General features: G+C 46.2%; 1 protein-coding gene across 3 annotated transcripts in view; it reads right to left on the minus strand.

Annotated features, from left to right (window-relative positions):
• LOC147437384 (serine carboxypeptidase-like 44) overlaps positions 1-16,123 on the minus strand; it is a 35,009-nt gene extending 18,886 nt beyond the window's left edge. Inside the window, exons 1-6 of one of the 3 annotated variants that reach the window (XM_086486931.1) lie at positions 15,393-16,123; positions 6,907-7,014; positions 6,143-6,238; positions 5,969-6,061; positions 5,796-5,884; positions 4,303-4,632 (exon numbers count right to left, since the gene is read on the minus strand). In XM_086486931.1, the coding sequence (XP_086343057.1) occupies positions 4,303-4,632; positions 5,796-5,884; positions 5,969-6,061; positions 6,143-6,238; positions 6,907-7,014; positions 15,393-15,660 (984 nt within the window). In that variant the 5' untranslated portion in view covers positions 15,661-16,123. Of the gene's footprint in view, positions 1-4,302; positions 4,633-5,795; positions 5,885-5,968; positions 6,062-6,142; positions 6,239-6,906; positions 7,015-7,388; positions 7,597-15,392 lie in introns of those variants that run through there. The other 2 variants (XM_086486930.1, XM_086486932.1) reach the window with 2 other exon arrangements.
• Between the last annotated feature and the right edge of the window lie 572 nt (positions 16,124-16,695).

The raw sequence follows: 16,695 nt of genomic DNA on the forward strand, positions 1-16,695 counted from the left end.
TGCTTCCCACACAGACATGGAGCCAGCACAGAGGACTATGTCATGGCACAGCCGAATCTCATCTCTAGTATCCAGGATCTCACAGTTGAGCCCAGACCGATCAGGGTGGCAGTGGATCATGCTCTGGTGTCGATGACCATCTCCTTCTAGTTCAATGTAGCACACAGGCCACGAGTAGCAGCCCCTACTCGCTACACATTCACACGGGAGACTGATTCTGTATTCATGGACAGAATCTACAAACGCTTATGCACTGAGGACCCGGGGCGACCTCTAGCAGAGCTAACTACTATACTGACACGGACATTACATGAGGCAGCAGCAGAAGCATACCCACACACCCAACCTGAGCAGAGCCGCCGATCAGGGAGCATGCCTCAGAACAGCTGGTACAATGAGGAGTGCCGCCAGACTAGAGCCAAGCTTCAGAGGGAGGTGCTATTGGGGGACGTCACTCACAAATAGTCACAGATTGACTTCCGACGCCTGGTGCGGCGGAAGAAGAGGGCTTTTTTGGCTCGACTCGAGCAAGACCTATATCAGCTATTCTTGAGTCACGACTCGCGTGAGGCGTGGCGGCTCTTTCATGAGCAGTCTCCCCCCCCCCCCCCCCCCGCTATTTCCTCCACAGAGACCTGGGGGCAGTACGCATCATCTTTGTACACAGTACATGGACAGCCGGCCCTCCCTAACCCCCTCGATCCATGCCCACACGCATGTGTCTTTTTCACCGCTGAGATGGTGAAGAAAGATATTGACAGGATGAAGACTGGGAGAGCATATGATCATGATGGCCTAGTCGCTGAGCATTTCATGCATGCCAAAGACCTACTAGCAGAGCTTCTAACAGTTATGTTTAACCGGGCCATGTGTGAGGGCCTACCAGACTCTTGGAGCCTATCTACGATCGTACCTATCTTCAAATCAGGAGACCCCAAGGAGCCTGGGAATTATCGCACTATTATGATTGGGCACACACTTGCACGATTGTATGCGTCCATTCTGGAGCAACAACCGAGTAGATGGGCAGAGAGGGAAGGGATACGTGAAACTGGGCAGGCAGGATTCAGGAGAGGCTTCTCTACTCTTGACCATATCCTAACACTCAGGGCCATCATCGAAGAAGACAGATCTCATGGGAGACGGATCTATTGTAGCTTTGTGGACTTCCGCAAAGCTTTCGACACGGTCCCAAAGCTAGACTGATGCGCAGACTACAGGAAATGGGAGCACCCACAGAACTCATTTGGGGGGTCATGGCATTGTACAGATCAGTAGTAGGGCATGTACGCACCCCGAAGGGACTTTCTACACCGGTTCACTCCACTATTGGGGTGAAGCAGGGCTGCCCGCTCTCTCCTACTCTTTTCGGTATGTATGTGGATGAGGTTTCTGACTACATTGACAGCGATGGGAATAAAGGTGCTCAGTTGGCACGGATATGGATTCCACTTTTGTTATATGCTGATGACATAGTGTTGATCTCCGAATCCCCAGATGGAATGCAACGTCAATTGGATGCATTGCATACGTTTGCCCACGAAAGTGGTTTGTCTGTCAACCTGGGTAAAACCAAGGTTATGGTGTTTAATACCACCCCACAGTGGATCAGGAGGTCAGCACCTACATTCACATACGGCCAAGAGACGGTGGAGTACACAGACGCTTACACTTACCTTGGAGTGGTTTTTAGCGGACTTGCATTCTCAGTCAGAAGAGCGGCAGAGACCAGACTTACTAGAGCCCACGCAGCATTGGGTAGATTGGAGAGGATGTGTTCGCAGGTTCAGTTTCAGGAGCCCCGGACGAAGCTCTGGCTCTTTGACACCTTGGTGGCTTCAGCACTGCTCTATGGAACCGAGATATGGGGACCTTCACTGGATCACCACGGGAGGCCGGGTTGCTCAAACGGATGGGGGAACATGGAGAAACCTCTCGTCTCTATGATCTCGCGGCTCATTAGAGCCAAGGCATCAGTACCACGGGCCATTATCCGAGTAGAGCTAGCGGTCCCCCCACTTGTGGTGGAGACGCTCACCAGATCAGTCTCCTTCATAAACCGCGCATGGGCACTTCCTAGAGACAGATATGCTCGCATAGCACTCGAATCCTCTCGACAGCTAGCCATACAAGGAGATACAACATGCTGGTATGGGGAGATGACATCATGGTTTCAGGCACATGGGTTCAGCATAGACAGGCTGCCACCATTCCAGTGCTCATTGGATGCACCATCTCTCACTCTTACACAGTCAGAGATCACCAAGCTCATCCGCCAAGACCTGACCCAGCTAGACACCAGGAGGACATGGATACAACCAGCACAGGAATTGGGCACGAAGATGGCTTTCTACAGAGACCACCTCTTCCAGCTTACGGAAGATGGTTTTGTGGCGAGACCCAGATACATGGATACCCACCTGTCTCATGGGATACAATGTGTTATCGGCCAGTTACGCACATCTTCTCACCAGTCGCGGATTGAGACTGGGAGATACAGCGGAGTACCAGCAAAGGACAGGACATGCCCCTTATGTAACATGGAACCTGAGACAGAGCTACACTATACATGCGGCTGCCCCATCTACTACGAGATACGAGGCCGCTTCCATTGCTTGTTCAGGGGGGGTTTTGGACCGCTCTCAAGAGTCATGGGATACGAAGATCAGAGATGCCTGGGTTTGTTCTTGCTCGAGCTGCGCAGACACAGATAGCCTGATGAATGGCGAGGCTAGCCAGTCTCAAAGACAGATCACAGACTTCTTCAGAGCAGACACAGGACAACCACAAGAGCGACTCCCACAGCAGAGCTCCCCCCCGTCTCACACCAGAGGCACACTGATTGACCGAGCGATTGAACTGGGGAAATCCAGGCGCACGCGACTGTGAAGAACTACACAGCATTGACGAAGGCTACGACAGAAAATTCAGAGCACGCTGACCAGATATACACGACGCCCGTCAGACTACTTACCATGGAGGAAATTGATGAGATTCACGAACGACCGATGCTAGATCTCTTGTGATTCAGCTATCCCAACAAGCCGCCCATTATTCTGCTTAGTTTTTTGCTTGACTCACATAGACCAACTTAGGACCCCATAGTATATATCTTTGTTTTGTACTGCTGTTAGGTTATTTTGTTACTCTGACTTTGTATCAAATCCACCACTTTGTAACTTTCGAGTCTCATAGGTCATTGTGGCCTTTTGAAGACGTTAATATAACATTTCATTTCATTTCATTTCTCTCTCAAGTGTGGTAGATTGATTGTGCCATTTCCCTCTTGAATAAGAAATCTTGAGTTCAACTCTAATCGTCGGCTAGATCTTTAAGGTCTCTTGGGATATTTTCCTACGACGTTAAAATCCTCTTCTTCTTCTTCTTCTTCTTCTTCTTCTTCTTCTTCTTCTTCTTCTCTCTCTCTCTCTCTCTCTCTCTCTCTCTCTCTCTCTCTCTCTCTCTCTCTCTCTCTCTCTCTCTCTCTCTCTCTCTCTCTCTCTCTCTCCGCGGATAGTTTCCTACGACGTTAAAACTCTCTTCTTCTTCTTCTTCTTCTTCTTCTCTCTCTCTCTCTCTCTGAGCAACCCTCTTTTCCTCAATTTCTGTGTTCTTATTTGTGTCGCATGCATCATACTCACAATCTTATCAGGTAGAATCTTCATAGATTCCACTCCCCTCTATCTTCTCCCACCCACAGGCGCAGGAAGCACCCCGAGTACTCAGGGACACAGAGATGTCACATGCACTAACCATCTCGCCATGTTGAGCTCGTTGACCTCACTGTCAACAGGCCATTATGAAAAAATAAAATCTTTCATCTCCCTCTCAACTCTCTGTCTGTGCCTCGTGTCCCTGCCAGTTGCTGTTCTGCCTGTTTCTACTTCAACTTCGCTTTTCTGCTCGCGCTCCTCAGTGAGCATTGTAGAAGATTCTCCTTTTGACATGTGTAGCACATACCTCACATTGTCCTTATTCATATGTGTAACTTGTTTCTTTTGAACTCTCTTTTGTAGGAATTTTGAAGTGAGACAATAAGTATTCTTACATAAATGTCTTTTTTTTAGTTCCGGCCTTTCGTACGTTTCAGACGCTTTTTGGACACATTTCATACCTATGAAACCCCATTTCATATTACAATTTGAATCGGCCTGGCAACACTGGCCCAAACAGAAGCCAGCGTTGCCTTGTCCTGAAAACTACCATCAATGTTTCTAAGGGCAAGAGAAACTCAGGAAGGCACAAATGCACAACACTCAACAAAAGACTCCTTCGACTGGAAAAAAAAAACTTTGAACTTACCAAATTTTGCAGCTTGAGCTGTTGCTTCATCATGGAGGGCTTGCATATGTCTAAAGTTACATCAAATGTATTGATACTGCCAATCTCTACCACAGCCTTGCGAAGAAAGTGTGAACACCCCACTTCCACTATTTGTGTTAGCGCATTTGCATTTCCACCATTTACATTGACAGCATTGTAATGGTCATGTTCTCTGATTGGATACCCGTTGCTGAAATCACACGAGCTCTTGATGCCTTCAAATGTCTGGTCTGATATGACACCATGTGACCATAAGTACGAGTAAGTTGCGTTTGTGTCTAACCCAAAATTCAGAAGTGGGTTACCAATCTGCATGAATCATCCAAAGCTTTTACTGATGCCCATTCTTCATTTGAAAAACATAGGAAGTCAGAACTTTTACAAAATTAAAACAGACAACAAGCTTTACTTATTAATCTACGAGCAAAACGTTTCCAATAGGGCTCCCCAATCTCGTTAAAATAAAAATCCTTTCGAAACATCTCGATGCATAAGTGAAGGGTGAGTTTAGGAAATGAAAAGCCCAATGGAAATGGAAAGTCAAAAGACCTTTCATGTCCATATGAGGGTGGTCGAGTGTGCATTGACGCATTTGTACTTTTCTTCTTCTTCACCTCTCCTTCAGCAACTTTTCCTCTTTAGAGTTTCCTTGCACTAAATAGGGAATGATTTATTTTTTTTGGAAGCCATTAGAAAATGTATAAATTAGTTGTCCTTACTTGAAATAATTGTTTATTTAAAGGATGGGTACCCCTACCCTGCTATGTGGAGCCACATTTGTCCCTCATAAGTTATTTTTATGGTAGAGCTGCTGATTCTAAACCCAAAGATTGTGGGTCAAGCCCGGTTCAAGTTCCCTTGGACTCTTTCATTAAGAAAGGAACGCTCATATTCACTTATGTGTGTTCACCTTGCCAAGGCTCTTGGCCTTAATGAACACTCGAGCGATTTTTCCTCAAAGGAATCGCTTCAGTGTTCTACCTTCTGCTTTTCGACAGCTGCTTAATCAGGCCTTCCGGTCCTCCCAATACATGACTCTTTCCCAAAGAAAGGGACATTAATATTCACTTAAGTGCGTTCAAACTTCACCCACCTGGAATCACTCAATCTCGGTAAAGAAGAGGAATCCCATTGGATGTCTTACATGCAGCTCTTGCTTGCTGGTACATGGCCCTTGACAGAATATTGCTTCCATGTATTGAACCACAGGAGCAGAGTTTCTACTTGAGACAAGCCAAGGCTAACACTTGGAAGGGAAAAATAGCTCAACCTACCTAAGTAGGCCCCCATAGGCAAAAAAACAATAAAAAGGGTAGCTTCAGTGACATTGTCAATGACACAGAAATGCTGAGGGTAAGATTATCTTTGCTTCACATTTGCAACTATATATGAGCAGAACAGAGGCATACAAAGTCTCCCTTATCAGGAAAACAATGAAACATATCAAAATTTGCTTGAACAAGATCACTTACTGCAATGCCCTGGAGATTCAGTAAAAACCCACGTGTCACTTTTGCATTGTATTTCAAAATAAGGTCGGCAAGTTGTGGAATGTAGTGCCCTTACAGAATAGCATTTGTTAATTAGCAGTCTTCCAAGTATCCATCAAATCTGTTGGCAATCAAACCCGGTGAGCAATTGATACCTGCATAGCTTTCACCTGTGAGAAATAGCTTGGACGCTTGGTATTCTGGATATTCTTCCAGCCACGCCAGCAAGAAAGCCAAATTTTGGATTGCTATGGAAATAATGTATGTTAAGATCATCCAAAGAGCATCATTCATAAAGCAAGTGAAACACTGACGTGCTCGCCGCTTACCAGTTCTTGAGTCATCTGAGCTATCATCAGAATCATCTGTACTTGAGTAGGAAAATCCAACACCAGAAGGGCTTTCAAGGAAGAGCATATTTGAAACTGCAATAGAAGGAAGTCTGCAAGTTACATCAATTACCTTACAAAATGTGCATGTTTTACATGTGTAAACATGGACATAATACGATGTCTCATATATGGATAGTATGCAGCCCTTCATGGATCCCTTGCCCAAATGTAGCTATATGCCTGTGTGTTTGAATCTATGTATGGATGCATATTTGGTATGTTAAGGTGTGGTCATATCCAGCTATATGCCTGTGCGTTTGAATCTATGTATGCATGCATGTTTGGTATGTGAAGGTGTGGTCATATCCAGCTATATGCCCGTGCATTTGAATCTATGTATGCACGCATGTTTGTTATGTGAAGGCGTGGACGTATCCAGCTATATGCCTATCTATGCATGCATGCATGTTTGTTAGGTGAAGGCATGGTCATATCCAGCTATATGCCTATCTATGCATGCATGCATGTTTGTTAGGTGAAGGCACGGTCATATCCAGCTTTATGCCTGTGTGTTTGAATCTATGTATGCCTGTATGACTGATATGTGAAGGTGAGGTCATCCACTATGAACTACTTGAGAGACATATCATGAGTATACAAGTGGAATTCAAGAGTAAACATAAAACCATGAGCATGGCGCACATACACGGACAAATTTGAACAGCAACAAGGACTGCATTCCTAAAATAAGCTTGGCATACCTCTATTCCAAGAATAAGGGTTAAAAAGGAGCCCATCTCCTCTGCTATTTGGGCGAAAAGGCCCGAGTTCTGTAAACGCACCGCCACCCAGGGAGGAACAACCCGGACCTGCTTATATTCCGGTCGACTTGGTTATCTCAAATCTCTCTCTCTCTCTCTCTCTCTCTCTCTCTCTCATTCTTTCCTTTTCTTCAACTTATGCTACAAGGCGCGGCATTTGCAAGCCTGTTGCTTTCTTCCTGGATAACCTCCCTTTGTTGAGAAATTCTGCCGCGCTGGATCCTCAGCTGAAGGCACTCAACAAGCGTAAGGTCTCTGCACCAGCAAGTATCAGCTCCATGTGGAAGTGGCCACCTTGTCTTTGCCAAGCTAGCGATGGGGGGATAGAATGGTTTTGCCAAGGCCAAACTATGGTCACGACAGGTCAAAAGCATAAATTTTAATGGAGTTAGCTCATTTAAACTAGACAAGAAGAAACGTACAGCAACAAGGTGCTAGAACATCTTTGCAAGCTGTCATGATCGACAATTGGTCTAGAAAGCACCCTCAAGCCGAATTCATTAACAGAGCCGCTTGCTCTTCCGTAGGGGCATGGATAGTGAGATGATGTCCCTCAAAGCCTTCTCTTGCCTCTGCCTTGTTTGCATCGGGCCTTAGCACTACGACCCAAATGTCTATACCCACATGAAGGCCATATCGATGGTGAGATGGTGTCTAGAAGACCCTCAAAGCCTTCTCTTGCCTTTGCCTCGTTTGAATCATGTCTTAGCACTAGGACCCAAGTGCGTATACCCACATGAAAGCCACACGGAGCTGACCCAGTTTGGATCTAGGTGGAGCGAGAAGACAATACTCTCCGAGGTGACACAACTCCTAAATCTGCAGAAGGGAGGATGCCAAAGTCTTAGGCTGCCCCTAACCCACACCCATATGTAAAGGCACCACCCAAGAGTGTCAAACACGGGCCCCCTTCACCAAAAGACAACCTCATAACCAATAGGCTCCGCAAGTGCCTTTTGATGACAACATCGCTTTTTTAAGTTTTAAATATGTAGACAAGGCAATGAAGCCAACGAGGTCAAAAACATAAAGTGACTTCCATGGGTAAGTGGCATTTGGAGGAGAGACAATGGACCATGTAGAGAGTATATGTATCTTTAAAAGAGTGACATTTTCAAGTCGAGGATTTTCATTAAGAGGAACATCCCAAGTTGGCATGAGGCTGGGACAACCATAGTTACAGGGGACGGGCGGGACGGGCCCTAGGGCCGAGGGACGGCCGTAACCGGGCCGGGAATGGCTGGGAACGCCGAGGGACGGACGGAAAACGGGCCGGACGGGCGGGTCGCAGGGGGGACGGACCGGGGACGGACGGGGTCGGCCGGGGTCGGACTGGAACAGATTCAAAAATATGCTCGTTTTTGACCGTTTGCAACGGCTCTGTGCAGCCCCAACTACCATATTTTTGGAGCTTTGGCCCTTGGGAGGCTATAAAAGGCTCCCTTGGGCCTCTTAATACTCATAGTCTCAATGCTCAATGCTCATTCCATTTCCCTCAAGCTCAAGGCTCAAGTTTGAACTTTGAAGCTCTCCTCTCCCTCTTCTACCCACTTTGAAGCTCTTCTCTACTCTCTCTCCACACAAGCTCTCCTCTAACTCTTTTAACTTCTAAGCTCTACTCTCTCGAGTCTCTAACCATCATGTCATCTCAAGCCAACTCCACTTCTCAAGCCGCTTCTTCTCGAAGGAGGCCCGCCATGCACACGTGGTCGTGGTGGGATGAAGTCGACTTTAGCTCGCGTAGCAAAGGTGGCGGTGCAAGACCATGGACGTGCAAGCTATGTCCATACAAGAGATCGGGTGGTTCAAACAAAGTGCGAGCCCATCTTCTTCATGAACCCGGTCACGAGGTGAAGTTTTGCCTCATGTAGCTCCCGAGAAGAGGTTGGATCTTCTTGAGAAGCTCACGGTGTATGAGGTTGCGGAAGCGGCCAAGAGGGGCCGTTTTGTTGCCGTTGATCCCTTCGCCACGGCGACACCGCGAGAGCAAAGGGAAGCCAACCTTGACGACATCGCTCGAACCTTCAAGAGCCATGGATCTACACCGTCCTCTTCCGTTCCGCATCGCCAAACCACTCTCAACAAAAATTGGAATCCTAAATTGAAGGAAGAGGTGGATAGGTCGGTTGCCCGATTCTTCTTCCACGACCACATTGCCTTCCATGCTTCGCGGTGAGTTTCCCTTGGCATATGCACATTGCAATCTTCCATTTTGTATTCATAATGGGTTATAACTTCTCGACTCTAGACTCTCCATACTAACACAACATGCTCTATTTTGTGTGGATAGGTCTCCATACTTTCGAACCATGGTTACGAAAATAGGGGAATATGGCTCCTCTTATGTGCCACCTTCATCGGAGAGGCTTCGCACCACCCTCCTTGACAAAGAGAAGTAGCAAGCGGCCCAAGCAACAAAGGATTTGTGGGAGACCAATGGCGTCTCTCTTCTTGTAGATGGATGGAGCGACACCCGCAAGCGGTCCATCCACGGGGTGGTGGCCTACTCTCGGGGGGAGATGTACTTTGTGGAGTCACATGATGCAACCGATAGTGGCAAGGCCGCCGAGATGCTTGCTGCGGAGTGGACAAGCACCATAGAGATCACCGGCCCGGAGAATGTCCTTTGTATGGTTGCAGATGGAGAGGCGTCAAATAGGGCAGCCGGAGCTATCATTGAGGGCATGTATCCCAGCATCCATGTCACATTTTGCATGGCGCATTGCCTCAATAACCTCCTCAAGGACATAGGGAACTTGTCATGGATTTCACCCACCATTGGTGACGCCTCTCGAATTGTCTCCTTTGTGCTCAACCATCAAAAAGTGCGCCATGAATTCTCAAAGAGGAGCCACTTGTCCTTGCTCAAATATTCAGAGACAAGATTTGCATTTAATTGGCTTATGCTAGGCTGCTTGTCTACATGTGGCGGAGCCTTAAGGGGCCTCTTTCTCAGTGATGAGTTCCAAGCCATGCCGGAGTCTACATCAGCAGTAGGATTGAAATGCCGAGAATGGGCTGACGACGCCGCTTGGTGGGAGGAGGTGAAGACTCTTAACGCCATGGTCAAGCCTATTCTACACCTACTTCGAGTGGTGGATGGCTTGCAGCCATGCATTGGCAAAGTCTATGAAGCCATGGATCGGATGATAGAGACACTTGAGAAGCTTGTGCCTGACCCTGTTCAGTATGCGGAGATTCATGGCTTGTGTGAGTCGAGGTGGAATGGATACTACTCTCCACTTCATGTGGCAGCTTATGTGCTTGACACTGAGTTTCAAGGAAGGCGTCAAGAGACCGACAAGGAGGTGAGCAAAGGATGGCAGCTTGCATTGGAGCGCCTTGAGCCTAGTAGTGACATTAGGCGCAAGATTAGAGACGAGCTACTCAACTACATGCAAAAGAAGGGCTCCTATGGATGTGTAGATGCACAGCTTGATCGCAACAAGATTGGCTCGGTTTTGTGGTGGGAGGACTATGGAGGAGATGGCCCACATTTGCAGCGCTTGGCTTTTCGTGTCCTTAGCCAAGCATGTACCACTAGTTGCTTGGAGCAACTATGGAGTGTGTACAGCCACATTGCCTCTAAGAAGAGGAATCGCCTTGGGGTTCAGAGGGCCAATGATTTGGTGTTTGTGAGCGCTAACTTGCGCATGCTTGCCAAGAGCGTCACACACAAGGCAGGTCCTTTCACTGAGTGGGAGATGGCACAAGAGAATCCATCTATGGCCGATACTCTTTTGGAGGAGCTAGAGGAGGATTTCGAGCCTCAATGCGAGCCTCCCGAGCCCTCATACGTCGCTGACGATCTCGACTACGACGACGATGTGGAGATTCAGCAGGCGAGCACTTCTTGAGTTTGATGATCATTGATCACTCGACTCTCGAGTCTAGACTCTTGAGTCTACGACTCTACCTACTACATAGCCCTTTGTACTTTTTGTTATCCTTGAGGCCTCAGGCTTGTCCTAAGTCCTTTAGGCTTTTTGACTCTTGAGCCCTTGTGGCATGCACTTCTCATTTTGTATCCATCGATCATCGATGTTTTATTAGCACATTTCAGCCTAAATGACTCGTGTTCTTTGGTCTATTTAGTGTAAATTTATGGTCAAAGTGATGCTCTATGTGTGTGGCATGTGTGTAGGTCAAAAAATGCCCAAAAAACTCTCTTTTTTTTTTTGCCGTTCCAACCCCCGTCCCTGTTTCCTGACTTTTGCCGTCCCGACCCCGTTCTCGACCCCGACCCACCGTCCCATGTAACTATGGGGACAATGCTATGCAACAATAGGTGCACTCAAAAGGGAGTGTGCTTACATATAGTTTAAAACCTTGCACCAAATTATGGGTATTTGATACACTAATGACACCTTCTTCATTTTATAAAGTAGAGGTCTAGGGATGTAGCCTATACTATGGACGACTGAGCCCCCTTATGGATTAGACTTGCCCCAAGAGGGATTGTTTTGATGGCTGAGACAGTCTTGAGAAACCACTCACCATGATGATTTCACACATGGTTAGGTGTAACTCCTCTACCCCACATTCTATTGTCAAAGCAAAGTTGGGGGCAGTACCTATGGTGCTAGAGGTCTCTCCAAAGTTCTGACTATTTTACATACATTATGGAGCTCCCTCATTAAAGATATTCTCGCACAAGAAAACTAGTATAAGAGGGAAACAAGGACTGCTGGATTCCTAAATGGCTATTTGGATGAGTTTGCATGGATTGGACCTTGATCAGCTCCCACCCTGTAATTATAGTTTTCATCGCCTCCACTTCCCCTCATCATATGAGACCTAGTTGAGTTATCAAGGAGAATATCTTGAGTATTCGCACATAGAGGACACGATCTAAGTATTCATTTTCTACAAATTCTCGAGGATGGGTTTATTGCTCAACCACAATATATGAATGTACATCCATCTCATGGCATACAAGCTGCCTTCAAGCAGATTCGCATGTGTTCTCATAGGCTATGAACAAAAACAAGCAGATGGGCAAGCGTGAGACCGAGGAGTATTACATATATAAATGCATGACATGCATGGGGGAGGTATCACTGCCTCTTCAATTAGGGCTTAGGACCCCTACATTATGTCATGGAGTATGAGAATTAGAGATGCCTTGGACTCTTCATTTTAGAGATCTAAAGACATCGCATAGCACTCTTACAAGGTAAGAGAACAATCCACCTCGATTAAGAACCCCTTAAAAGAGAGAGAAAGGATTTCCTTTACAAATCGAGCCCCAAAAACGATCATAGATCAATAGAAACATAGCAATCCCATCAACCATTACCAAAACTATGACATGGAGTTATGTTGGACAAAGCAATTGCGCTATGTCAAGCGCGAAGACCTTGACCTTGAGGACCACGAAATAAAGTTGTGCAACACAAGCAAATCAAAGCCATTGTCATGAAACATCAAAGAATTGCTCTTTGACACATCAAGTATGTGGGCACCATTTAGGGAAGCAGCTCGATCACAGGGAATCAAACAAGATGCTATGCAATTTGCAAAGGGAAAACGGGTTACATGTAGACATCGACTCTGAGAGCCAAGGGAGGTGGACAGGTGGCGGACACGGAACGTGAATCGTGGCCGACTATTTTTAGTGTTTGGTATTTATGAGTGTTGGAAAATACTTTTGGCGTGTTTCTGTCCGCGTCCACACAAGAAGTCAGCTGTTGGTCTGCGTGCATCGACGTGGCCTGGTGAGAAAGGTCTCTCTCTCTCTCTCTCTCTCTCTCTCTCTCTCTCTCTCTCTCTCTCTCTCTCTCTCTCTCTCTCTCTCTCTCTCTCTCTCTCTGTGTGTGTGTGTGTGTGTGTGTGTGTGTGTGCGCGCGCGCGTGCATCACTCGCACGCAGGCAAGGACAGAGTCGACCTACAACCAGTCAGGTCAAGACCAACTGACATAACCAAAGCGCCATAGTGAAGTGGCATCATTGTGTTGTAGCAAGTTGAGTGTGGTCACTGCTAGGGTATAGTTCAAGATATGGCACGGTTGAAAGCCGAAGCACGGCTAAATGGCAATGCAGATGAGGGATGCGTGTCAAAGAAAAGGAATGCAAGAAAGCAAAAGGTGGTTTCTACCAAAATGAAGGTGATGGAGGTGAGTATTACGATCTCGCTTGGTGGACAAGATTTTGATACGAACCTTCTACGACCATGCAATATATTCCTAGAGCAGGAGACCCTGGCAAGGATTTGCTCAATCAAGAGGGGTGGAACTTCATTCCATTTGCACTTCCAAATGGTTGCTCATCTATGGGCAACGTCATTGATAGTGATCAATAGGAAAATAAAAGGATACTTGGGGTGGAACACGGTAGTTCTCGTATACGGAACGACTCTTTGTCGTGCATTGAAACATTGCAACTTGCACACTTTTCAAGGCATGGTTGGGTATTGTTTGAAAGAGCAAGGGCAGCCACACTTTGAGAAAGCCGAACACAACATCTCGTTTGATGATGTTAGCAAGGGCATTGAGTAATATGCATTGAATGGAACCGATGAGTTGAAAAGTAGAGTTTGGTTGACGCCGAGTAATATCTTTGATAGAGCACTAATGTTTTGGAAGTTCAAACAAACACATCCCTTGGAAATGAATTTCTTTTGACTTTGCACAAAATGATCAAAACTAGAAAGTATTACCCTTCGTATAACACCATATCAAGGACATGGAATGTAGCTTAGTAAAATCAAAGCACTTTGGAGATGCATGGCATTTCCAACAAAGACAACATACCAAGATGTTATTAGTATATTTGTGAGCGACAATATCTATGCGAATTGTCAACCAAGGTCTGTCTGACTGGTTCCTCTTGCAGTGGCAAGAAATAGAATGGTAAGTTTTCAAGTCATTGAAAAATAAAGTGATGCAGGTCTCAATGTCTTTGTTGATGGTTCTGCTTTCATATTCTTTCAACTACAGGGAAAACTTTACAGGTTATCAATAACAACTTAGAAACATTGATTGTCAGGAGAGGTGCACCGCATTGGAAAGTCCAAAAATTCCAAATCTTGATGATGTTGATGAATCTAGTCATGATAACACCACATTGCCTGACTACTTGCCATTGGTGAGTCGCACAGGATCAATTCTTGTGCCTTGAGGAAGTGTGTACTGTATGTTGGCGTTATTTCTCCTATTGTATCATCCATAGAATGAACATAATATGTGGTTTTTGTCATTGTAGGTTCGCAATGGAGCAAGGAAATCAGCCAAATAGTATTACTGAATCACAACAGACGAGTTGTTGGAGACTTTTGATGAGCCTTAGCTTCAAAGGATTGAAGGGACAATTGTAGAAGTTTTCAAAGAACTAAACGGAGACGGTGATCAACCATTAATCAGGGTGCATATATATTATAGAACAACTGAGACAAATGAATCCTCCACCCAATAGTTATGTACCTAATGTCCAAATAGCTAAGTTAGAGCAGCAAGTATCATTGCTGCAAAGAGAAGTTGTATCCTTAAAATTCCAGCTAAATAGACTCAATGCACTCATATGCTGCCTTTCGAATGCTTTCAATAGGAGCAACACTTAGTTTGTTTTTTATGTAAAGGCACTAGTTGTAAAAGAGTGAAGGAATGTATATGGAATCTATGTAATAACACGATATCATTTTGTTGAATACCAATATGAGTTTTCCAACTGCCAACAAATGGCTAACTTGTCGGATGACGAGCTGATGCACTCTTCATATTCACATTTTCCGTGTTTGAACCCACAAGAAGATTTAGAAATTTTCTCATGTAGGAAAATGGAGTCTTTTTAAGTGTTTTCCATACAATGCATAACATCATGAGCTTCTACTCGAGAGGCATCACATACCTAGCTAGGTACCACCGGGCCGACGGTCCCCTGCCCCCAATCGTACGTAGCTAGGTATGCGGTGCCTCCCTCACAGAAGCTCATGATGTTGAGGTAAGTCACAATGTGAGAATTATTGTGAGAATGTGTCCAAAACTTCTTGTGACCTTTGGTTTTGTTTCGTCGAATTGTTTTTGCTTGTCGAACTCACAAAGGCGGGAACAATAACCATAGGTACATTAACTTATCTTGTTGCTAGAAAATCTGGATAGATTCAATCTAAAAAACGCAAAATAGAGCATATTATGAAAACCCTACCATTTTTTTGATCAAATAATGCAACTCTTGACCACTCCTCTTTACCTCTTTTTAACTACAAACCGCTGGAAAGAGACACAACTTCAAAGGCACTAGTGTCATGGGAGAAAAACTGTGTGTGTGTGTGTGTCAGAGAGAGAGAGAGAGAGAGAGAGAGAGCGCTCGTTATGGGATATTAGTCCTCGGCTTTAAGGTTTCACCATTGCTTATTAACAGAGGCACACGAATTATTCAACGCAACACTGAAATAAATTCCGAGAGAGAGAGAGAGAGAAGGTCAGTACCGCCATTGAGCCAGAGCGTAAGGGGCAGAGAGCGGGGGGAGGGAGAGGCGGCCTCCACGAAGTAGTAGAAGAGATGGCGCTGCTGCTGCACTTGGGCGGGGCCCGTTTCGCCGATGGTGGTGAAGCCGCCGTATTGCTTGAAGGTCACCGCCTGCGGCTGGCCGGGCAAGACCCCTATCAGCTTAGCTTGTGGGGCTGCTCGCACCACCACGGCGGCCTGGAGCATCACATACATCGTGAGTATACTTGCAGCCCACCACATAGCCATTCCGCCTTCGACTGTGTGTGTGTGTGCGTGCGCGCGCGCGCGCGAGAGAGAGAGAGAGAGAGAGAGAGAGAGATTTGCCTGCTTATAATTTGCAATGCACTAGTTACATAATGCGAGAGAGACGGAGGGGCTGCCTTTGAGAGTTGTGTGTGTGTATCCTGCCTTCCCTCTACACTAGCGGACTACCATAGACGAGGGTGGCAGGGGCCAAGCTCAGAGAGAGAGAGAGAGAAAACAAGAGTTGAGGGGTTGCATGCTGTCTGAAATCTGCATGTTTTTTTGCCTGGTTATTAGTTGTAGAGAGAGAGAGAGAGAGAGAGAGAGAGAGAGAGAGAGAGCGCTCTCCCCTCTAGGCTGTGTGTGTGTATATATAGACAGCTTACATCAACATGCCCTTGGTAACTATTGAGAGAGGAAACACAGTAGTAAGCTAGGCTAAAAGGAGGGGGGCCATAAAGAGCAAAATCCATTAGAGACGACGCCTGAGGGCAAAGTTTATTATGGGGAAAAGGAATGCAGATAGAAGACTAGAGGTCAAAAGTAGTCACAGGAAGTCCTCTTGGGTACTTTGACAAGCGAGTAAAGAGTCAAGCCTTGTTACACACTCCATTCTCAGTGTCCCCTCTCTCTCTCTCTCTCTCTCTCTCACTCTCACACACATTCTCTCTCACAAGAACAAACATGTACCATTTACACCACTTATATCACAAGAAGATTTAGAAATTTTCTAATGTAGGAAAACAGAGTCTTTTTACAGTGTTTTTCACATAATGAATAACATCATGAGCTTCTGCTCGAGAGGCACCGCACACCTAGCTAGGTACGATTGGGGGCAAGGGACCCCCGGCCCCCCCCACCGGGTCGGCGGTCCCTTGGCCACAATCGTACCTAGCTAGGTATGCAGTGCCTCCCTCACCGAAGCTCATGATGTTGAGGTAAGTCACAATGTGGGAATTATTGTCCAAAACTTCTTTGTGTATGCTCCTCTAATTGCCCCCCCCCCCCCCCCCCCCCCCCCCTCCTCACACACACACA

Source organism: Adiantum capillus-veneris, chromosome 17 (genome assembly GCF_014529385.1).
Source record: "Adiantum capillus-veneris isolate H3 chromosome 17, ASM1452938v2, whole genome shotgun sequence".
Classification (NCBI taxonomy): domain Eukaryota; kingdom Viridiplantae; phylum Streptophyta; class Polypodiopsida; order Polypodiales; family Pteridaceae; genus Adiantum; species Adiantum capillus-veneris.